Source organism: Trifolium pratense, linkage group LG1, assembly GCF_020283565.1.
Source record: "Trifolium pratense cultivar HEN17-A07 linkage group LG1, ARS_RC_1.1, whole genome shotgun sequence".
Classification (NCBI taxonomy): Eukaryota; Viridiplantae; Streptophyta; class Magnoliopsida; order Fabales; family Fabaceae; genus Trifolium; species Trifolium pratense.
Window position 1 is genome coordinate 33977567 of NC_060059.1, and position 25496 is coordinate 34003062.

General features: G+C 33.5%; 2 protein-coding genes across 4 annotated transcripts; both read right to left on the reverse strand.

Annotated features, from left to right (window-relative positions):
* Positions 1-2690: 2690 nt before the first annotated feature.
* On the reverse strand, positions 2691-11524 carry LOC123904685 (probable RNA-dependent RNA polymerase 1). Of its 3 annotated transcripts, XM_045954322.1 has the most exons (6): positions 11347-11524; positions 8114-8131; positions 6655-7187; positions 4708-6539; positions 4453-4603; positions 2691-3812 (listed from the first exon to the last, which is right to left on the reverse strand). In XM_045954322.1, the coding sequence occupies exons 3-6, from the start codon at positions 7171-7173 to the stop codon at positions 2928-2930; spliced, it is 3387 nt and encodes a 1128-aa protein (XP_045810278.1). In that variant the 5' UTR covers positions 7174-7187; positions 8114-8131; positions 11347-11524; the 3' UTR covers positions 2691-2927. The 3 variants fall into 3 exon arrangements, with proteins under 3 accessions (XP_045810278.1, XP_045810274.1, XP_045810284.1); XM_045954318.1 differs by lacking the exon at positions 8114-8131 and having other exon boundaries at positions 6655-7180; positions 11347-11515; XM_045954328.1 differs by lacking the exon at positions 8114-8131 and having other exon boundaries at positions 11347-11515.
* A 2906-nt stretch (positions 11525-14430) lies between these two features.
* Positions 14431-24983, reverse strand: LOC123922903 (sec14 cytosolic factor). Its single transcript, XM_045975567.1, has 6 exons — positions 24689-24983; positions 23709-23964; positions 16086-16122; positions 15825-15942; positions 15540-15650; positions 14431-14837 (listed from the first exon to the last, which is right to left on the reverse strand). Exons 1-6 carry the CDS (start codon positions 24758-24760, stop codon positions 14688-14690), a joined length of 744 nt encoding a protein of 247 aa, XP_045831523.1. The 5' UTR covers positions 24761-24983; the 3' UTR covers positions 14431-14687.
* Positions 24984-25496: the final 513 nt, after the last annotated feature.

Genomic DNA, 25496 nt, shown 5'->3' on the forward strand with positions numbered 1-25496 from the left:
AGTTTCATTGTCACTCTGTTCAAAATGAATCGTTGCAACTTAGTAATTTAGAATGAGTATGTTTCATCGGCACTTAGTAAGTATATGACATAACAATACAAAAAAAAAATGCATGATAAAACATAACACGAAAGAACAACATACAATAAATTTTTAAGATATTAATTTTTTTTTGGTCTTATTAATGTTTGGTGGACAAAAAATTATTTTGATATTTTAGATAATTTGTATAGAGAACACAAAATTATCATGTTATTAAGTGAAGGACCATAAGTTTAGTTTTTGTCTAGTCTTTTAGTTCCAATAAAAAGTTTTAAAATCAAACATAATATAATTGAAGTTGTCATGTTCGATCCTTCATTTTTTTAGCGGATTAAAAGCACTATCTCGAGTTTGAATCTAGATAAAAATATACAATTTAATAATATTAATATTGTTAATTGAGTTAATATTTAAGAACAAGAGAAAAAGATTTTTTTCTTTTTCATTTTCACGTATCTATCTACGGTATTTTTTTAAAGGAAATGGGTGCACCCATTAACAACACCCTAAGTAGATAAAATAAATGTAAATGCTAACATGTGCTCTTACAACATGAATATCAGTAGTTCATTCAAATAATCCTATGCTATTGTGTCAGAGTGTGTTCGATAATTGCATCTTCCCCTAACGTTTCTTTTTCATTCTTTTTGCATATTAAATACTTCTAGTCAAATATCTATACTATTTTTTTTTATTATTATTATTATAAATGTGAATTAATATATATTATGAGTTTGGTGTGACCTATTTTAGAATTTTTATCAAGTTATATGAATATTTAAATAGGGGGCTGTTGGGTCTAAATTAGCAAGGTGCACCTTTTGAGTTGGACAAAAATACCCTTTCTTTTTAAAAAAAAAAAAAAACATATTGGCGCTGATCCAGTGTCGCGCGCCTACCGCAGAACCACCGTTACAGACCGTTGATTTCCATCAGACGGCCAAGAGATGATCTCATCATGGCTGTCGGATCAATCAGACAGTCCAGATCATCCATCTCCATGATAAGCCAGCGCGTGCACCACACTAGATCTGCGCCTGGAGAGAGAAAATTTCATTTTAAAAAAGCAGGACACGTGTCAACTGCTGGGTGGTTGGCGTGTTTTTTTTTTCATTTAATACTTTAAACTCAATTATTTCGTTGTAAATTAATTTTTTATTTTTTTATTTTTATACCAAAATTCATAATTTTTTTTTGTCTACAAATAGAGACTTGGTTCGTTTGATTTGGACACAAAAAAAAAACTCAATTTTTCACTACCTTTAATTATCTTTATATAATACTGTGAAACCATTTAGCTGGTAGAATGGTTTCACAGTATAACTCTCTGAAACCATTTTACTGGTAGAATGGTTTCAGTGAGTAATTTCTTAATTGTTTGCTTCTGAAACCATTCTGAAACCATTTAGCTGGTACAATGGTTTCAGAGCGTTGTACTTTGAAACCATTTCACTGATATAATGGTTTCAGGGGAGTTGATTTTTAATTGTTTGCTTCTGAAACCATTTTACTGCTAGAATGGTTTCACAGTATAACTCTCTGAAACCATTCTTCCAGCTAAATGGTTTCAGAAGCAAACAATAGTTTTTAATTACCGTTTTATCTCATTTAATTAACGAAAAATAGTTTCAGGTCTCAAAAAATTTCATAAAATATACCAAAAGTTCCAGAATATTATCTAATATTTTATTAGAAACAAATAAAAAAACAATTGGTTTCAGAGTACAAATCTATGAAATTATTATTATTATTTGTTAAATGGTTTTAAATAATCAGCGGAATTTGTGAAAATAATTTCATGACTTGAACTAGGGAGAGTGAGGTACACAAGAGGGTTCTAAATAATTCATAGTACTTTACATAAAATTTTGGAAATTTTTTATGGAATTATAATATTTTTAATTACCTTTTTACTCATTTAATTAACTAAAAATAGTTTCCTGTCTCCAAAAATTTCATACAATATACCAAAATTTCCAGAATATTATCTACTATTTTATTATGGAAAAATAAAAAAAAATAGAGCCTCCCTGAGGCCGCACGCGCCCCCACGCGCCGCCGGTGAGAGTGGGCGTGGGCGACGCGCACTGTTCATCGTCCCTCCCACCCGTTTTATGCAGAAACGGGTCGTGCGACCCTGTTTTTGACCCGGTTCGATCTCCCTCAATACTCAACGAAACTCGACGTTCCTTATATGGATTTTGATCGTTTTTCAATTTTACAAAGGTTTCCGGTATTAGTTTTTGAAATCGGCGTTCGATTCGCACGTAAAATGAGGTCGAAATTTGGAAGAAATTTAAAAAATGTAATAGTTGTTCTATTGTTTCAAAAAAAAAAAAAAAGGGTATTTTTATGATGCAAATTACATACATGCCCCAGTTGCTCTATTGTTTCAAAAAAAAAAAAGAAGGTATTTTTGTCCAACTCAAAAGGTGCACCTTGCTAACTTAGACCTAACTAGGGTCTAAGTTAGAAAACCCCATTTAAATAATGTAGTTAAATTGTTTAAATAATTGGGAAACATGAAATAATACAAAAAAATTAAATGAGACCCATATATCTAACGAGTCCCATATTTTTTATGAAAAAATTGACAACTTTAGTCAAAGCACCTATTCTTATAAAATGTAGGTATTAAAAAAAATCCATTTTTTATAGAAAAAAAAAATCCATGTTTATAAAAAGGTAGGTGCTAAAAACATATAGAGACTAAATTTAAAAGATGCCTATAACTATTTGATATATGAACTAAAAACACTTTATTTTTATGAATGAATAAACTAAAAACACATTTTACCCTATATATTATCACACATGAAAAACATTAATGTATAACAAGTAATTTGAATAGGTAATATTTACAATTTAATTACCTATACAAATTCTTATGATAATGCACTATATATTATCCACAATAAGATGCAAAACATTAATATGATGAGAAACATATTAAATGTTGTCCAAACCTTCATATCATAAGTTCTACTATTGGCTTTGTCCTTCTTTATTTGAATGAGAATATCATAAACACACCATGGAAAACTTAGGAAATGATCCTTATTTAGTCCCTCATTATAGCATCCCCAATAACTAGGATGATATGTTACATAATACCAAGCAGAAGCTATGGCATAAGAATCATCATCATCATCACCATATTGAGAATTTGATTTTCTTATCATCTCATTGAACCAATCTCTAGCTTCATTCCTTAATGAAATCATAGCATGATTTATTCCTTCTTCATCTTTTCTATCATTAAAAGATTTTGACATCTTTAAGATATTTCCACTAATTATTTCAGCTTCTGTTTCTATACCATAATAATCCATTAAGTTCAACAACTTGGTATCATACATGTGTTTGTATTCACAAGCAATTTTTGTGAATTTTTCAAAACCATCAATTTCCATGTCATGATCATATAACTTCAATGCTGTTTTTCTAGTGAATGATCTTTTGTGGCTATTATGTTGTGCGACATTCTTAACCTCGCGGTAAAGTTTTCCGATTATGTTGTTTGATTGATAAGTTGGTTTGTTTTGCTTTTCCATGAAATCTGGATACTTATCCACTTGTAGATGTTGTGGTATTTCGGCTGGGACACCGGATTTTGCAAAATCGACGGCAATTGAGTGTAGTTTTGCAAGCTCTATGCATGAAAGGCTCATTGCCTTTTCTGGATCCTTATCAGCAAACACAGTGTGTGCAGTTGCAATAATTCCTAAGGTGTCTTTAACAATGTAGTGAGTGAAATGTTCCTCTACATCCTGTAGCCAAGTAGTGATTTGTTATAGCCAACAAATTGAGACTTGCCTCACATTTTTCATTTTTATATATAAACCATAATCAACTTAACAATATTGAATAAGATATAAACAGTGCCGGCCCAACATATTGTGAGGCCTAAAGCGAATATTTGGGCTTAGGCCGGCCCTGGATATAAACATTTCAGCCAAGGAACTATTAAGACTGTATATATCCAGGACGTGAGACTAAATCCATCCCGTCACTCCCGACACAGTGAAGGTGTTAAAGGCTGTAGTTAGTGCAACCCTAATGCGGAAAAAAAGGCAGTAGGAGCAGACAAAATTAAGATGAAATTTTCAAAGCCCGCTTCACGCCTAGGCCCAATGGGCCTGGAGCATGGAAGATGCATTCATTTAGCCTAACAATAGATAAAGAATAAGCTCTTATATCATGTTAAAATTTAAGTTGGGCTAAAATCATCCGTACAAAGTCGATTTGTAAGGTGTATACCGGTCAATATTTGTAAAAACTACTAAGGTTATGTCTCTCTTAAATGTGAGACTAAACCCACCGCCTCACACCAACACAGTGAATGTGATAGAGGCTGCAATTAAGGCGGAATTTGCAATTCTTCTACTTCGAAAATTTTAAAATCAGTACCTGTAAAGTGACATCATGAGCCACATTCATGACTTTAGAGGGTGAATGATCCATTGGACTTTCTTGATGAGGAGGAATAAGAGCAGGGTCCCAACAGACAAAGTAGATATCTCCATCCAAGTCACTTCCTGAACATTCATTAGGATGTGGTCTATATAACAAATCACTTCAAGAAGTCAGAAAAGATCATCATCATGTTGATACATTAATTGTATGCATACAGAAATATAAGGAATCTTAAAATGAAAGTCTTACCTTCTCCCTTTCTGTGGGAAAACAACACAATCTACCATATGATGTAAGGAAGGTACATCAACTGCTCTCAAAACCCTTACATCTCCTGGATGTAGACATGGATTCTTTGCTACAACTACCTTCCCTTTAACAATATATTTTCCTTGTTTTGCTCCAATGCCCTTAGAAGAAAGAGATGTTTGGACAAATACCTCTCCATATTTTAAAGTCCTAGTTTCATCCAAGCATCCTAACATTGCTCTTCCTTTCCTAACAAATATCCTTGTTTTGAGCTGCAATTCTTGTAACTTTGATGCACATATTGTTTTCAACATCATGGAAAGAAAAGGTTCATTTTTCGGATGGAATCCACCAATAAGCATTTCTCTTAACATGTTTGTAATCTCTCCTTGTGACATCATGTCTAATGCAATGAATGGTTTTCTTGATATCATTTTGAGTTTATTAACAATCTCCCTTTGCATCCTTGTAAAGACTCTATCCTTGACACCGAGCGTGGACAACAGAACGATTACTTGACGGTTAAGAAAGCACGGTTTGTTTTTGCTCCATGACAATACATCTAATTTTGTGTTTTCTGACTTAAACTTGCACATGCTATTTCTCAATGAAAGCTTAGTTGATGAATTAGGATCAATAGCAACAACGCCTTTGTAACCACCGTATCTTATTTGAAAGGCAGATGGAATAATATGATCTTTGCAGCCACATTTTTTAGCAACTTCTTGAGCCAATTCATAAGATATCTTCCCTATTCCATCAGAGAAACAATATTTGCTTTCACCTCTTATCAATTCTATATCAGGAATGATTTCGATTTCGTGTCTTTCAACACTAACCGTTTCCCTTGAAGAGCTGAATGATTGACCAAGCCTTGCTGCATATTTTGCCACATTCCTAATTTCATTAAAGTCTCCCATCCATTTTCTTATATCACAGGCGGTTAGGCCTTTTCTTGATGCAAACATCCATGCCGAGTTATCACGTAGTTGACTTGATGAGAAAGCAAGAAACTCGAACTTCTTGTCACCGATTTCTATGCCGTTTTTTAGTGTAGACAGTACTCTTTTATGAACCTTTGTTTCTCTGTCCACTTCTATACAAGAGGATCGCGACAAAAAATCAGACGAACGGAGTTTATCCATGTTTTCATCAACAAAAGAAACACGAAGGAAGTTATCGGTGTCTTTAGGAAAGTTGCGCAAAACTCGATTCGAAAGATTCACTTCGGGACCACAAAAATATACTTTGGATGGAGTTACTTGTACTCTATGAACATACACCAAACCATTATCTAATGAAATGGTACTAGATAATGGAAGTGAACTATTTTTCGAGTATCGTTGATATTGTTTCTCCAACCATTGAACAGGATCATAGCAGCATTCTTTCATCAAATGTAATTTATTCAAAGCACTTTCTATATATTCAGCTTTTATTCTTTTTGGATCAACCATATGAAAAAGGTCGGTGTCGATTGCTTGCAAAGGAAGGCAACCATGTTGAACTAATGAGTTAATTTTGAACAGAAATTTGTATGGCAAAGTGAATCCTTCTGGTGGAATCACCATGGGGACAAAATCGAATTTTGATGGGAAACCAGGTTGTTTTTCAAGATCAAAGGTGTCATCAAATTTATAATAATTTCGAAAGTGGTGACGAAAATTCGGAAGCTCGGTACTTTGTGGAAGCTTAAAACACAAAGCAGATGATTGTCCAATACAGCCTGATGAGGTGAAATCTACACTTCTAAACCAATGGTTGTCATAAGCTTCCTTAAAGTACTTGATTTCGGAAACCTCTTTCTCGTAGATCCGAGGAGCGCTACGTAACTGACAATTAAGATAGGAACTAAAATGAATAAAAATACTATAACGACTAAATTCAGAATAAAAATATTTTACGGAGACTAAAAACATATTTAATCCTGTAACTAAAAAAACTAACCTGAAAAAGGAGAAGCTTCTTGGTACGACAATGGGAGTGATGAAGCTCAATTCGCGATATACTCTCGGAATTGATCTGCATCTTATAATCCTTAGACAAATATCGAAAAAATATATACATTTTTCTCAATCTAGCTCCAAATTTAACAGAAGCATTTGAATGTTCCCATAGCACACTAAGTTTTCTCTTAGATGTTTGACAACCAAAGTGAATTCCAATACCATCCATATTGTAAGCAAAGATTCTTGGCTTTGACAAAATGTCAGGTTTTATTAATGTAGCATTTAAAACATAGTTAATGTAAGATAGGTGTTTATTAGTAACCATGTTTAAGATTGTTTCAACACTTTTTTTGTCTGTGAATTGAACTTTAACATGTGCCATAGAATCTTCATCTTTATGCTGCTCAATCTTTACAGCAAGAACAGTTTGGAAGCCAGCATGTTGTTCCAAAAATTTTGTTACCTCTTCAGCAGAAACATTGGATGGGAATCCATGTATTTGAATTGTCTTACACATATTTTACCTGAAATCTATATATAAATATTTTCAAGATAATTACAGATAAATGGAAGGTAAGCAGACAACAAGCTGTGTCGCTAACCCTTTTCGAAAAACTAAATGCATGAATATTCCTTAATTTAAGTCTAGCACGTCTCACATCATATGGTAATCTTTGTCAAAATTACGATAGCACACCATGATTTTATCAAATTCACTGACAAATTATACAATAGATTTTCAAATTCTTTTGGAAATAGAAAAGCAATTCCCACACAAATGAAATGAAAACTAAAAGTCTAAAACATAACTTTCATTTATACTATAATAACCTTTTTTTTTTCTTGAGTAAATATACTAACAACCTATAAATAAATGTCAATTCATAACAAGAAATTAATAAAACAAAATACCCTAAATTTATAATAGGGTTAAATATCTTTCTCGTTCCTATATAATTCGTGAATTTTGGTTTTCGTTCTTATAAAAAAAATCACATGTTTTCATTAAAAAAAATTCATGTTTTGTTTTTAGTCCTCAATGACCAATTTATGTTCATTTTAATGTCAATATTGTGACCATTTTATGCACAAGATGTGTCTATATTATGTCTATATACTATGTTAAACCTATATGTCCATATTATATTCAAAAACATGTCAAAATTTTGTCGATTAGGGACGAAAAACAAACAAATTTCATTTGATTTTTATAAGGACAAAAATAAAAATTCGCTAATTTTATAAGACAAAAATCATATTTAACCCATCATTACATGATTACATCCCATAATTTCTACAATTAAAATTCATAACTATAGGAATACAGTTAAAACTGAAAACATACATTAACATAGTCATAGCATCAAAGCATATGCAACTAATTAAAAGAAAATAAAGCCAAATGCATTAATTTGTAAATGTAATTCACCAACATACAAGGAGGAAAAAAGACTTACTGGAAATTTAAAGTTAAACTGGATAGCCAAATGCAGTTTGAGAAACCAAAGCACATGCCAAAAGGAACCAAACCAAAGGAATGAGAATGAGTCAGAGTGCCCTTCATATGGCCACTTTTATATGATTGTGAGTGAGAGTATTGTAATAATTTAATTATTCTCATTCTACAAAATTAAGTAAATAATGGTGGCATCTTCTATCAGGGAAAATTTTCATATCCATGTCATTTGCTTTTCTTATTTATAATCATGGAATTAAAACAACAATGTTTTCTTGGCAAAAAAAAAAATACAACAATATATTTATTATTTGTTCTTAAATGATAATTTACATATATTAAAATTCATGAGATTTTTTTCTCTTAATCACTATTTTCAATTTTCTTCTTATTTTAAAAATCAAAACCTCATTTCTCATCATCCGGTTAATACATATATACAACTCAAATACTAAAAAGTTGTAGAGACTAGGGGTGCTCGCGGTTCGGTTTGGATCGGTTTTGGATGACAAATAAAAAAAATTCGATCCAATTCGATCCAATATTATGCGGTTTAATTTGGATCGGTTTTTGGATATCCAAATTATAAATTGTAATTTTTTTTAATAAATATAAATATTATAAAAACGCTACAAAATAATAGTTTGACATTTTTGACAAAATAAATATTAAGTTTGATGTAAAATATAACATATAATATATTGAAAATTAATATTTTGGAATGACAATTACCAATTATATTCGAAACATATAAAAAGTAAAAAAAAAAGATTAAATTAAACTAACATATAGTATTAACAAAATTTAAAATAGATTAAATTAATTATCAAAATTTAAAATGAAAAAAAAGGTTAATGCAATATATATATATTTATACTAATAAAAAGATAAATAAATATTAAAATATATGTATGCGGTTTGGTTCGGTTTGGATCGGTTTTAAGAAATCAATCCGAAATCCGATCCGATCCAGCGGTTTTCACAAAAGAACATCCAAACACATCCAAAAAACTTCAGTTTTTTGCGGTTTTCAGTTTTTTTGGATCGGTTTTCGGTTTTTATTTGGATTGGTTTGGACCCACAATATTCTACTTTTCAGCACTTATCATTTCACCACGGCTAGACTAATTAGAACAAAAAAAATTAAAAAAATAATCTCCTTCTCAATTCTTTTATATATATGTGTCCTATTTTATCAACAACCTGGTTTTCTTTAATAATTTTTTAGATATATATTCTTTCCCCCTCAAGAATATATATTCCTTCTACTCCATATTTTTGAAGAATTAGCTGGGTATATGTGCTTTGCTTTTTCTTCTATACTTGGTCAAAGTATATAGCACAAAAGGAGGAAATTCGTTCTTTTCCTAATTTCCTAACATCCTCTTGTATGGAGGAAAAGAACAATTTGGTCCTAGGTAGCATGTCTATATAAATTATATAAATTAGTATATATGAACGGGATTTCTTTTGTCATCCTATCTATTTTCTCGCACGTCTTATAAAATTATAAAAATACCTCCGTTTAATATTAAGCAGCAGATTCTTTCCGCTACTTAAAGTAACAAAAATTATAAAAATCTTAAAATTCATGTTAGTGGATGAAAAGTAATGCAAGATATAAAACATGAACAAAATGTTTCATTTTTTTTTTTTAAAGTTTTGTGAGTAAAAAGGTCAAATTAAAGTTGGAACTTGGGGAGTAGTTGCAGAGAGAAATTCTAAAAGCACTTCTTTTTTTTTAATAGAAGAAAATATTTTAGTAGGTTAAAGCACTTCTTTTTTAAAGTTGGATCTATGAGAATAATTGGGAGTAGTTGCAATTTTAATAATTTCCCTTTAGTGACGGAGAATTGTTATATACACCCCAATAATTGGGGTCTATAGTATACTATTTGTTTACTAAAATATTCTCTTTTAATTTTTCTCTCATATCTCCCCATATCCTTTTTTGAGACTATAAACTTCAAATTCATGGTACAACTTTTTTACCCCAAGGATACTAATGGGACATGTAAGGAAATCTATGATAAGACTTTAAACGAAGATGTGGTGTTTATTGTCACTTATTTGGTTGTTCTTTGTTCAATGTGATTATTTATCTCAGTGAGGTTTTTCCTCATATCTCAACAAAGGAATGAGAGACCAATTTGGCTTGATCGAGGAGTGGGAGAGATTCTTGACATGAGAAATGTTGTGATATGTCAAGTGTGAGTTAAAATCTTATATATTAGATAAAAAAAATTGTAGTTGGACAATATATAAGTGAGCGTATCCATTAAATTAATGTCATAAAGTTTTGAATAAAGATATAGTGTCTAGCCTCATTTTTGTGATTGCTCTCTATAACATCCTAATTTTTAAACTAGGAGTGTTTTTTTTTTTTTTAATTACGAGTGATTTTTTTATTAAAACAACTAACACTTATCATATAAATATTCATAATCGTCCTTTGAAATTAAATCAAAGTAAAAATCTTCTTATACTCAAAATTTTTAAAATGCCCAAAATGGAATTTTTATTTTGATCTACAAACATATGAACCCGATCTATAACTTTGATAAAAGAAAATTTGAGAAATCCAACTTCCAAGCTCAAGGCTTTTTTTTTAAAAAAAAAAAAAAAACTAAATCAAATATTTTTCTTTCACAGATACATCACTCACAAAGTAGGGGTAGACCGGTAGAGGGTTAAATATTGGGATAGGAAAAATAAATTTTCTTTCCTAGATCCAACACCAAAAAGCCATAATCTTGAAAATGAGTTCTCACTAACAAATTATTTTTTAAAAACAGTAACCCACTAATCACATAGATCAATTTTAAAGCAAGGGTAAAAGAAAAAAGAATTGCAACTTAGTGGCATATATATATATATAAAGAGGTGTCAGATGTGGCATCGGCTACTTTGAAAATAAAGTAAGTAAAAAAGTCAATTTTTCTAACAAAACCATAAAAAACCACAACGTACACCAACAAGATAGATCCTTAAATTTGTAAGAGGAAAAAATTAAAATAGAAATTATTGTTTCCCTATAGAACAAAAATAGTTTAGCCAAATTAAGTACTAAAAAGTAGATGAGGAAATATATTCTCTATCTTTCAAAATACATTCACAATACTACTAGATAGAGTGGTTTAATTAAGAAAGAAAATTGAAAAACATTCTTCAAAAACCAATTTCCAATTCAGCCATGATTCATGAACAATAAAAGAGGAAGAAAAAGGAACTTACAACTACAAGAGTACCACCAGTAGCTTCACCAAACTCTTACTAGATTTCACTTGAAAGCTTGGTGGCATTTAGCTTAGCAGCACTAACACAACTCTCTAGCTTATAATCATAAGTAAATAATGGTGCCATTTAGCCTGCACAAATTGGACAATTTGTGCACTGTGCACAAAAAGTTGATGTTTTCTCTCCCCACCCCGTGATTTTTTTATACCTCCTGAGTTTCCAATTTTACCCTTGCAAAAAACTTCGGTTTATAGAAACCGAAGTTTTTTTTGCCTTGAAAACCGAAATTTACTTTGAATTTGCACTAGAAAAAATTCGGTTTCTGCGAACCGAAGTTTTTTACAAGGGCAAAATCGGAATATTGGGGTATAAAAGAAAAGTTTTTGCAGGACACGTGTTGGTGGACACTTTTCTTTTACCGGTTATGAAAAAAAATTAAATTTTGCTATTTAAACCTACCTCTCTTGTCTGTGTAAGAAGTAATGTACACCCTACTTTTTTTTTGACAAAAATGTACACCCTACTTAAACTTACCTTTTTGCCCCTTTTTCACGTTTTTTATATTTACCTTTTTTTATAATTATTATTATTATAATAAAATAAATTATAAATTAGTTTAATTTAATCTATTACTAATATATTAAAATCGATTACCACCAAAGTTCCTAATTTATTCTTATTACATTTAACCACGTTGCAAGTTTTATATCCTTCATTGTAATTTTACTAAAAAAATATTAAGAAAAAAAAATATAGAAATATGATATATGCTTAAAAATAGGAAGAAAACAACACATATTATAGATAGGAACAAAATAGAACCATCTATACATAAAAATAGGGAAAAAAATATAAAAAGTTAATTCAATAAAAAAATTATAGAAACTAGCGGGGCAAGCAGACGCCCATTTAAAGAATGCATGTGAAGTTCTTGCATAATGATGCTCTTAGGTGATATTTAATAGTCGGATTGATAAAGTTCGAAATCTCCGGTCAAAATTTATAGTTTTAGTCAAACTTCATCGCCCTTACATAAAACTAGGTCTCCTATGAGACACTAATTACAATCGGAGTCCGATCATCAAAATTCTCATTCTCATTCTCATTCATTTGTTAGCCCGATTAGGTGATATTATATTGTAATAGTATCATTGTGTTGCTTCTCGTATCTCTATGTTGATGAAATGAAATGGAATTTATTTGCATAAGAATCTTGAAAATTGATAATAAATATTGATTGTCAAGTAATGAGTAATTGAAAATATAAATATTGATTGTCAAGTAATGAGTATGAAAATGTCACTAATGTCCGTCAATAAAAAAATAAAGATATAAGAAAAAGTAAGACACATGTTGACGGCGTATTGCAGCGAGTTGTCTCCTTATCATTTTTTTATTATTTATTTAAAAAATGAAATCGAACATCCTTTTATACGTATCGAGTATCGACGATGTTTCAAAGGGTATCGGCGTATCGGTGCTTTAGAGCTCAAAATAACCTCCAAATTTCTCATGATTATTTTTGTGTACGAAAAATAAAAAAATTGTGTAATGTTTATTTTTTTAATTAAAAGAATGATTAATTTATTTATTTTTATTGCAGAGAAGGGTTAATTAACTGAACAAGTTATATCATTTTTGAAACGAATGAACAAACATAGAAGGATTGATTTTTTTTTTTTTAAAAAATAAAACTGAACGAGTTTTTTTTCTTTTGATCATGAAAAGAAAACTGAACAAGTTATATTAAACATTTATAGCAAAATAATATCTTCCCTTCAATATTTCATTTGGGCTCATAAAAATATTTGGACCCAAACATCATTTGGTGGGGTCACGGTCACGGTTTTGTTTTTTATGTATGACCAATAAGTCATAAAAAGTTAACAAGTTAACAATCCAAATTAATCTCAACCACTACAATATTATATATTATATCCAATGACTCACATTGAAACAAACAAATTTGTGCACCCATGCACAAATCTTACAATTTGTGCATACTAAACCCCACCGTAAATAATGATTTTTAAATCAATTGTCTTATTCACTAACTATTCAAGCAATGATTTTGTCCTCCTACACTATTCACAATGTCAAATATTCAAGTACTCTCCACTCCATGTACTCTTACCTTGCACTCGAGAGTGAATTCTCTCCGTTGAAATGTTTTTAATTTTTTTCAATTGTTACATATTTACTATTCAATTCAATCATCGATCTCTTTTTTTTTTCTCTCTTATGTTTGCTAGTGGTATATAACAATTAAGAAAAATTTAGAAAATTCCAATAGAGAGAGTCCACTCTCCTTGCATCCCAAGTCACTTACTTAATCGGCTTATTTCGCCTGCAGATGAATCTTATGGTAATTGTATCATTTCACGAACAAATTATTATTCAATAAAAGTTTTGTTCCACAACTTGAAAAATTATAATGAGATTAAATTCGCATTTTACCCAATATATGAAACTCTCGTTTAAGTTTTGGTGACAATCGGAGTCCGACAAAAGCACTAAACATCACAATAAATTTTCATAAGTCAAACGGAAGTGCCAAATCCTTACCTAAGTTCATTTACAACTAAATAAAGACATCTTGATAAGGCAAAGCTTGGCAAATTTTCTTGAGGGGCCAAAATATTAGGTATGAAATTCTTCTATTGATAAAACATGAATTGGTTCTTGAGGCAATTGTTTACCTACTTTGTTTTTTCGCTTAATTGTATGAGTTTTGAGTTCTTGTTGGGATCAATGTTATCAGAATTTCGATCTAAATCCTAAAATCCTACTACTTTACGATCTTACTCACTCCCAATGATCGGAATCTTGTGTAGAATCCATAACAAAGGAAATTCAAGCTTCCACACAAAGAATAGGCAGCGTGATAGGCGCATCTCCCTTGGACATGGTAACCCGACCATGAAGATTATTATTTTTGCAAGCCAAACCTTGTTGATATTCTGATATCACAAACATTATTTATAATAAGGGCTTAGGCAAACGGTTTTAAAGTACCTTGGCGTGTGCAATGCAAGTTAAAACTGTTATGAAACTGATCGGCGAGCGTGTTTGCAAGTAAAATCGCAGCAACAAGTCTTTAACATAGACAAAATAGAATAAATTATCTTACATCTCTCAATTCAGGATAAATTATCTTATCGTGTCTCAATTCATTATTTGGTTTTCCAGAAGGATAGAATAGGTATACTCTATCTTATCATACCCTTGTGTCCTCTAGTTAAAATTCTATATATGACAAAGGGGTTAGGAATATAAGCAATTGAAGCCCCCTATTTAGACTCTAAAATGATGGTTTAATTGTCAAGCAAACAATTTAGTCAATGTGTTCTTCCATTTTCCAATGGTGTCACTTCAACATCTTGGATAGGTACAAGCTTTGCTCTTCCACCATACTCTTCTGGAAGAATATCTTCACCAACATCACTTATGAACTTTTTTTTCTCATCCTCATTGCTTATAATTACAATCTGCATCCACCAACCGAATCCGTGAAAATGAGAAACTGATACATCACACAGGTTAAATCATACAAGTTTAATTTTGATACACAACTATAAAAAGTTTTACGCTATCAACAAATCATAATCAATCAGATGTACGACTTTAAAAGTAGTTAAAATTAAAGTCAAATGTTTTTAACGATGGACGATTAAGATTCTAATTAAGCTAAGCAGCTAGAAAGGTTACTAAATTCTTCTCTTTTCAATTAATTACTTGTAAACACTACCATGGTATGCATACAATTATTTCTATAGCGCGCAGAAGAAACTTTCATGGTTTTCTAGTTACCTATATATTCAAAAGCTTGAAATTAGAAGTTCTACAGCAGTGTTGTCAACCATGGATCACAGAAGATAGAGGTTCATTCAAATTCCGCTATGTTGTAGCACTAGAGCGCCACTATTTGACAACACTATTTTCAAACATGAATTAACGGATTGAAAATCTTTAAGATTCCTAATATATTTTGCATTGCATTTGGTCTATTTTGATGGGATACTAATATACTATGGTAATTAGTTAGTGATAGCAAAACACTCTCTAACATATTCTTATAACGATAGTCGTACCTAGCTAGTATGGAATTGAAAAAGATGAGATGCATATAGCTAATGAATCTCTACATCACACAATGATTATTTTTTAGAATACGATAGTGAATCAGGTACCTTATCTTGTGTTGCCTTGTCTAGGAAGGTAGAAACTAGTCTCCAAACACTCACAAAAAACCATGGCATATGTAAAATATAACACTTAGCTAAACGCTCGGGGTAGTAACCCTGCAATTCATATTCAACCAAGAATCATTAAAAAAACTCGAACAAAATTAAGAAAGCACTAAATTGATGTTAACTGAGATAGATATGAAAATAAATAACAGAGAAGCATGGTTTTATATATTGCCATAGATGTTATACATGAAAAAGTTTAAGAAAAAAGAGAAAGAAATTCACCTGCAAAAATTGAAATCCCATAATTAAACCACGTGCATCGACATTCTTATATGCAATATTTTGCAGATCAAGAACTCCAATCAACTTTTCATTTCCTACCTCCCTTCCCTTGAAAGCACTGAAAATAAAAAAGTTAACAGTTAATTTCTCAATTTCAAATGAGGAAGAAAGTAAAAGTATCTATCATTGCCATGCTTTTGTTCAAGTTCCTTAAAGATAAGATACAAAAGCACCGCAGTAGTAGTAATTAGAGAGTAATACCTCGCGATTGTCTTGTCCAGTAAATGTACAATAAATTCTGAAACAATAAACACAACAGAGTAGTCAGCTATAGATAGTTGTCATTATGAAATATATGAAGACCAAATCAGAGAATTTCAATATATCTCTAATCTACTAGTTACTTTCTCTTTTTTATTAATTGAAGAAAGCTACTATCTTCTTAAAGCATATCATATCTCATCTAGTATGGGACTCTCAATCAACACAACCTCTCACGCCCACTACTGGATATTTGGAGCGTGAGCCATGTGGCCTAATACGGATAGCAGATGGCTCAATGGACTCTCAATCAACATTCAACACAACCTCTCACGCCAACTACTTGAAATCTAGAGTGTGACATTGTTAGAAACCAATCACAGTAAAACAGAATTTGGAAATAACAGGGCAAAATAACAGAGTTTTATTGATTCAAATGGAATGGAGTGTTACAGATTATAGGAAATGCGAATGTAATATGAACTACCAGAGCCAAGCTCAGTAAAGCAAGCACTATGCTTGCTTCCACATTCTCAACAGAAGAATAATCAAAAGTACCTTCCCTTTTCCTACACCTTCTCCTTATAACTTGGAAACTAACTCACCTGCCCCCTTTCTCTCTCTCCCACGTCATGAGAGTCTAACTAACTTTTGGCATCTTCCCTCTTCTAGAATATACCTTCCAAACTCTAGGGCCCACTGATGATTGCACTAATGATGAGTCATTATTATTGTTGCTAACAGACTGAGTTCTATCAATACTCCCTCCTGTTTGAACTGCCTTGTCCTCAAGGCTCAATTGAGGAAACTGACTTTTCATCATGACACTATCTTCCCATGTAGCTTCCTCAATATTCTGCCCTTTCCATTGAACCAAAACCTGCTCAATGGCTTCATTCTGCACTTGCACAATTCTTCTAGCCAACACCACTTCAGGTTCAATGACAATCCCACTTTCCCCCTCTAAATCTGGTAGCTTATCTTCTCCATGGTAGTTGCCCACAGCTTTCTTCAATAGTGACACATGGAACACAGGATGAACCTTAGAACCTTCTGGTAATTCAAGTTTATAGGCTACTGCTCCCACACGAGCTACCACTGGGTAAGGACCAAAATATCTTGCTGCTAGCTTAGCATTTATCCTGCAGACAACAGATTGTTGTCTATGTGCCCTTAACTTCACAAAAACCCACTCACCCACTTCAAAGGACCTGTCACATCTTTTCTTGTCAGCAAAATGTTTCATCCTATCTTGTGCCCTTACTAGCTGCTCTCTGAGCTGTCTGAGAGCCTCATCTCTGTCTACTAACTCTCTTTGCACAGCAGCTACCCTTGTCTCTCCTTGAACCCATCGTGTAATGACTGGTGGACTCCTTCCATACACAATTTCATAAGGTGTTTTTCCTGTAGCTGCACTATAACTGGTATTAAACCAATATTCACTCCAAGACAACCAATTAGACCATGTCTTTGGTTGATCAGAAATGAAACATCTTAAATAAGTTTCCAAGCAACAATTGACCACTTCTGTTTGACCATCAGACTCAGGATGGTAAGAAGTACTCATTTTTAACTTAGTGCCCTGTAACTTGAATAATTCCTGCCAAAAATTACTCATAAATATGGGATCCCTATCACTGACAATTGATAATGGAATTCCATGTAAACGAACCACCTCTCTGACAAAAACTTCTGCAATAGATCTAGCTGTATAAGGGTGCTTTAAGGGTGTAAAATGAGCATATTTTGATAATCTATCAACAATCACCAATATAGCTTCATATCCTTTGGATCTCGGAAGATTTGTAATGAAATCTATTAGAATTTATGAGGCCTATACTCAACCACAAAAGCTAGCTTGAGAGTTGAGGTTTGCACTATACTTATAAAGGCCATCTTTACCATATCTCTAGCCAATGTGGGACTTCTAACACACCCCCTCACGTCCAGAACTGAACAAGCTGGAACGTGAAATCAACAACAACGGGTGGCCCAAATATGGGAGGTCTCCACAACAAACAACAAATGGATCTAGGATAGGCTCTGATACCATATTAGAATTTATGAGGCCTATACTCAACCACAAAAGCTAGCTTGAGAGTTGAGGTTTGCACTATACTTATAAAGGCCATCTTTACCATATCTCTAGCCAATGTGGGACTTCTAACAAAATCCATGGATATATCCTCCCAAATTCTCTCAGGAATGGGGAGAGGTTGTAATAACCCTCCAGGAGAACTAGTTAGGTACTTCTGCCTCTGACAAATGTCACAAGCCTTCACATATTCCTGCACAGTGTTTTTCATACCCACCCAGTACAGGTTTGCAGCCAACCTTCTATATGTTCTATAGAATCCAGAATGACCTCCTTGAGGGGTGGAGTGAAATTCAGACAACATAACAGGAATTAGAACAGATTTTGCAGACAGAACTAACCTGCCTTCATAAAGTAGCACTCCTTGCTTATATTCATATCCTGGTCTAGAATGAATATCAGCTTGTAAGTCTCTAATGATTTGTTGTAATTGCTCATCTTTTTGATTTTCAACTTTTACTATCAACTCATCTTTCCACTGAATACAACTGATTCCTTGACATAGTTCTCCTCATTCATCAATTCTAGAGAGAGCATCTGCTCCCCTATTAAGCTTGCCTGGTTTATACACAATTTCAAAGTCATAACCAAGTAGCTTAGCAGCCCAGTTCTGTTGATCAGCTGTCACCATTCTCTGCTGTAGCAACTGCTTTAGACTCTTCTGATCTGTAGAGACAGTGAATTTCCTCCCAATGAGGTATGGTCTCCAATGTTGAATAGCTAACACCACTGCCATTAGCTCTTTCTCATAAGCAGACTTAGCAAGATTTCTGACCCCTAGAGCTTTACTGAAATAAGCAATGGGTCTCTTTGACTGCATCAGAATAGCTCCAATTCCACCTCCAGAAGCATCACATTCAATAATAAACTCCTTACTAAAGTCAGGAAGTGCCAAAACTGGAGCAGTAGTAAGGCTCTTTTTTAAAGATTCAAAAGCCTTGTATGCTTCATCACTCCACACAAAAGCATCTTTCTTTGTAAGTTCTGTCAGAGGCTTAGCTATCTTCCCATAATTTCTGATGAATTTTCTATAATAACCTGTGAGTCCCAAGAACCCTCTCACACCTTTCACATTCTTTGGAATGGGCCAATTAGTCACACTCACCACTTTATTAGGGTCTACTGCTACTCCTGTACCATTAATCAAATGACCCAAATATTCTATTGATTGTTGACCAAATTGACACTTCTTTTTGTTAGCCACCAGTCCATGCTTCTGTAAAATCAGTAATACCTGCTCCAGGTGCATCACATGTTCTTGCCATGATTCACTATATACCAATATGTCATCAAAAAAGACCAAAACAGTCTTTCTCAATAAAGGTTTGAAAACTTCATTCATTAAACTTTGAAAAGTAGATGGTGCATTCATGAGACCAAAAGGCATTACCATAAACTCATAATGACCTTCATGTGTGCGAAAAGCTGTCTTGTGCACATCTTCCTCCTTCACTCTCACTTGATGATAGCCTGACTTTAAATCAAGCTTGGAAAAGTATTTGGCTCCATGTAATTCATCAAGTAATTCCTCTATAACAGGAATAGGAAATTTGTCAGGTACAGTAGCTTTGTTCAATGCCCTGTAATCTACACACATCCTCCAGCTCCCATCTTTCTTTTTGACTAGAATGACAGGACTTGAGAAAGAACTAGTGCTAGGCCTTATGATCCCTGTAGCTAACATTTCCTTCACTTGTTTTTCAATTTCATTCTTGTGATGGTGGGGATATCTATATGGCCTAACATTGACAGCTTCATGTCCATCTTTCAAGGCAATCTCATGTTCTTTCAACCTTTTGGGAGGCAATCCTTTAGGTTCCTGAAACACCCCTGCACACATACTCAACAGTTGTTCCAGTTCCCTTGATTGCTCCTCATCTAAGGAATGAAAGACACCTCTATTTACCTTGTTCATTTTCCAATCCACAACCTCATTCCTCCATGGCTTACACACCACACTATGTAATGTCTCCATATTGCTCAACTGACTATCCACCCCCTTCATAGTGATCCATTGTTTATTGTACCAAAAGCTCATAGTTTGCTTTTGCCAGTTTACTATCATGTCTCCAAGGGTACGGAGCCATTCAATTCCTAACACCACATCAACACAACCCAAGTCAAAAATCTGTGCATCCACCCTAATTTGCAGCTCATCCATCGCAATTTCCAACTGGGTGCATACCCCATTAGTTTTGGCACATGAGCCATCACCTAATTTGATACTCATTGCAGGACCATCAATTCTTTCCCAGTTCATTTTTTGAACTAATTGTTGAGAAATAAAGTTGTGTGAAGCTCCACTGTCAATTAATATCACCACTGGAACTTCGTGAATGGAACCTCTAACCTTTATCACTTGCGGTTTCGAGCTTGGTTGATGGTTAATTTGGTGCAGTTGTCTCAACTCCAGTACACTCATCTCACCATGAGCTTCTTCTTCTTCACTGTCTACTTCGACAGCTATTAGCTTCCCTTCTGATTCATCCTCATCATCATCAATCACCAACACCTTGAGATGACGTTCAGGGCATTGATGCTTGAGGTGATTCGCTCCACCGCATCGGAAGCAGAGTCCTTTCTTTCGCCGTTCCATGATTTCATTATACGAAAGAGAAGAGTATCCTCAGTCGCGATTTTGGCTGCGTCGTGGATCATTTGAATTGGGCCGGTCTTGCTTAGGCCCACCTCCTCCTTCCTTAGATCCATCACCCGATCCATTTTTAACAAAGACCCAATCAGACCGGTCCTTTTGCGAACCACTAATTCCGGTTCGGTTGGACCCATGAACCGGTTTATGTGGTCTATTAAACCCTGGTCCGTCTTTCTTCGTCTCCCTTTCAACGGCACGTGCAACTTGCAGAACCTTCGATCTCGTTAATTCTCCCACAACCGATAAACTACGCACCTTCCCTCTAATTTCTTCCTTCAATCCATGTAGAAAATAGCCCAGAAATTGTTTATCTGGTAATCTCGGAATCTGAGCGGTGAGATACTCAAAGTCGTTGATATAATCATCAACGCTCCCTTTCTGACGGAGCTCTGTCAACTGTTCGTAAACGTCACCTTCTCCTTGTCCACCATATCTCTCCAACAACTCCTGCTTCAACGTCTCCCAATCCAATTTTTCATTTTCATTAATCAATGAATTGAAGAAGTGAATCGTTCCTCCTTCCATACATAACTGCGCCAAGTTCACCTTTATCTCCGGTCGAGTGTTCTGAACACGGAAATACACTTCTGCTCTTGAGATCCACCCAGCTGGATCCTCACCGTTGAACATCGGTAACTCAACCTTCTTCACCGATCGACGAAATTCAGCTAAAGAATCGTCATCGAGATGATTACTGCCCGAGTGAGATTGGCGTCGCATCGATCCCTCAATGGATTTCTTTGCTGGATCTACTGCGATTTCATCTTCGACAGCAATCGATTTTCCAATACTCTTCTCAAACAGCGCTATGAGTCGCGCTTGATTCTGCTCCATATTGTGTAGAGTTGTTTTCACTCCACTCAACTCTGCTTCTAACGAAGCGATCTTCTCATCCATGTTTCGAATCAATTGAATCTGGGTTGTATTCTTAGGCATTCACTGATCCTCTTATCACGATCCGGTAGGTCGGACCAATTTGTTAGAAACCAATCACAGTAAAACAGAATTTGGAAATAACAGGGCAAAATAACAGAGTTTTATTGATTCAAATGGAATGGAGTGTTACAGATTATAGGAAATGCGAATGTAATATGAACTACCAGAGCCAAGCTCAGTAAAGCAAGCACTATGCTTGCTTCCACATTCTCAACAGAAGAATAATCAAAAGTACCTTCCCTTTTCCTACACCTTCTCCTTATAACTTGGAAACTAACTCACCTGCCCCCTTTCTCTCTCTCCCACGTCATGAGAGTCTAACTAACTTTTGGCATCTTCCCTCTTCTAGAATATACCTTCCAAACTCTAGGGCCCACTGATGATTGCACTAATGATGAGTCATTATTATTGTTGCTAACAGACTGAGTTCTATCAGACATAGATGGCTTGATATTGATAGTGGATGCCTCAATGGACTCCCAATCAGCACAACCTCTCATACCCACTACTGGACATCTAGAGCGTGATCCAGGTGGCCTAATACTGATAACGGATAGCTCAACGGATTCTCAATCAACACAACCTCTCACGCCCACTACTGGACATTTGGAGCATGACTCAGGTGGCCTAATACTAATAGTGAATGCCTCAATGGACTCCCTATCAGCACAATCTCTCACACCTACTACTGGACATCTAGAGTGTGACCCAGGTGGCCTGATACCGGTAGCAGATGGCTCAACGGACTCTCAATCAACAACACAACCTCTCGCCCACTACTATACATATATAACGTGACCCAAGTGGCCTATAGTGGATGACAAGTTTCTTGAATAGGCTCTGATACTATTTAAAAATTTAACTTGAGTCTAAGTCAATTCTATAAAACCAACTTTTAAAGAAAGAGATAACCGTACTTATAAATGCATTTTTAGATCATATCTCATCGAATGTGAGACTTCCAACAAACCACAATCACAACCCAATCCAATATATCATATAATAGTGGCACTTGTGTGTGATATGAGGATATAAATAAATGACCATGACTTTAGAGTAACTCAACATGTGGTGACTAACCAACACTAGGAAATTATTGGATACTTACACCAGCTATAATAATTTAAAGGTATGTATTTGCTGATAAATAATAAAAAAGAAAAATTCATGAACCATAAAATTTGAAAGCAAATGACAAATACTAGAAGACATATGAAGCATGTCATTATTTGAGCTAAAATTAATTCAAGGGAGGTTTTTATCTCATCTCATCCAAAAAATTGATCCAAACAACTAAAATTTAAAATAGTAATCTATCTCCTATTCCTTCTACTTTCTTCTAACCAAACATGTGTAAAAGAACAGTCAAAATAACCTTGATAAGTGACTTATCTGAAAATTGGAATTTTGGGAACCAACAAATTAAATTATTTAGTTCCACATAGAAAAAGTAAAAGGACAAAGCATGTGAACCAAGGGGGAACCCAACTTAGTCATATAAACTTAAATTAGACATTTTCTTTAGACAAACATTTTCCTAATGGTCCCCCCTTGGACAAAATACATCAAAAGGCATCTTTGAACTAATTATACTAGCATCAAATTTTCAAAACTCAAATAACAAATTTCTAATTAGCCATTGGACTTTGACTTTTATATATAAAAAATTAGGTTAATTTATACGCCCCGATAATGTAAAACCTTTTAGGTTTATTGAATAACTGATAAATTTGGTTCATAATATAGATCATATCCATTACTTATTCAATATATTTACTCATTTTTTAGGTTCGTTGAATAACTAATCACTACTAAATATTTACTTATTTCCTACTTACATATATCTAGTTGGATGCTATTGACAGTGTATACTAATTGAATCCATAAAAAAAAACATAAATATTTTTGTAAATTAAAAAAAATTAAAGCAAGAAATTACTCTTGAATTGATCTTGATCCTTGGAAGGGAAGTGTCTACTTGCTTGAACAATCATCACAGGATATTTATCTTGAGACAAACCCTGCAAAAAGATCTTTCTAGTTTCTAATTCATAAGGAACTTCAGAATCTGAAATGAATCCATTAGGAACCATAGTATCCCTCCATTTCTGCCATTGGACAAACATATTTGCTGCTTTATCTGATTCCATTGACCGTGCAATCATAAACCTCATTAATGTTGGGTCCCCATAACCCTGCAAAAGGAATAACACAAAACAACATGAAAAATTTAATTTAAAACAAAAAAATTACAGTAACATTGAACACAACAGCAGCAACAACAAAAAAGTCTGCAACCGCAATTTAGGCCATGGCATCAGACAAATTACATCTGTCACATTTGACCGTGATTCTGAGTGAGTTAAATGTGAAGTGATTTATGTTTAAATATATTTATATAAAAGTCAGTTGAACAACTGGAAACTACAAATTCTAGCTGTAAGTTAGAATTGATTCTGGCTTTTGGAACCAGAGCCGGAATCAATTCTACTTAAGAACATACACTAATCTCCTATGTTAGAATTGATCTTGGCTTCTGGAACCGGAGCCAAAATCAATTCTACTTAAGAATATACACTAGTCTCGCATGTTAGAATTGATTCTGGCTTTTGGAACTGGAGCCGGAATCAATTCTACTTAAGAACATACACTAATCTCCTATGTTAGAATTGATTTTGACTTCTGGAACCGGAGCCAGAATCAATTCTACTTAAGAACATACACTAGTCTCGCATGTTAGAATTGATTCTGGCTTTTGGAACGGGAGCCGGAATCAATTCTACTTAAGAACATACACTGATCTGGTATCTCCAAAAGTGAAACCAAACATACACAAATCTTGTCAAGTTAAAGCCAATACAATTTTGAAACCTTGAATATGATTAGTAAATTAATGAAGTAAGCAAAAAAATGGTTTACCTGTGTAGAAGAACCAAGCTTTTCAACAGACTTTTTCATCTGGGTGAGTTTAAAGTCTGTTCCTTGATCCATTTTGGGAAGAAGAAAAGAAAACTAGTAACAGAATGAGAGAAAAATTGAGAGTGGGAAGAACATGTGTTGAATGAGGATTGGGAAGTAGCTGTAGGGTGAAGAAAAGGAGGAACAAGAACACGTGGACGATAGAGAAGTCAAGAAAAGAAAAGAACAGTTACGTTGACATAACGGAACTGAATCTAGAAAGCGAAAGAACCGATTTTTTGGGGAGTAAATAACTCCAACACATGGGCACACATTCTCCCCTTGAAATTTCTCTCCATTTTTATGTAATGTTACCGATGTTAGTTTCTTCGATGATTAGTGCTGAATTTGGTAAAGTGGATTAGCATGGGCACACATTTTTTCCATGAAATGAAATTTCTCTTGATTTTTTATGTAATGTTACTGATGTTAGTTTCTTCGATAATTGATGCTGAATTTGGTAAAAATAATCACAGTTATATCCCACGTAACTGCAATATGTAGATGATGTTAGAACTACTTGATGATTAGGCGGTTCAGTGTACCTAATATGAAAACATAAAAAATAATGAAAATTATGAGATAAAATTATTAAAAAAAATAAAAATAGAAGATTGAATTGAATGATTGAAAAGTTAAAATAAAAAAAATAAAATATAAAAATTGAAAGAAATTTAATAGAAAGAATCCATTCTCTGTGTGCCGTTTGTTCCTTATAAACAACTTTTCACTAGCATGACAACAAAATCCGGTGGATAACTGTTCCAAC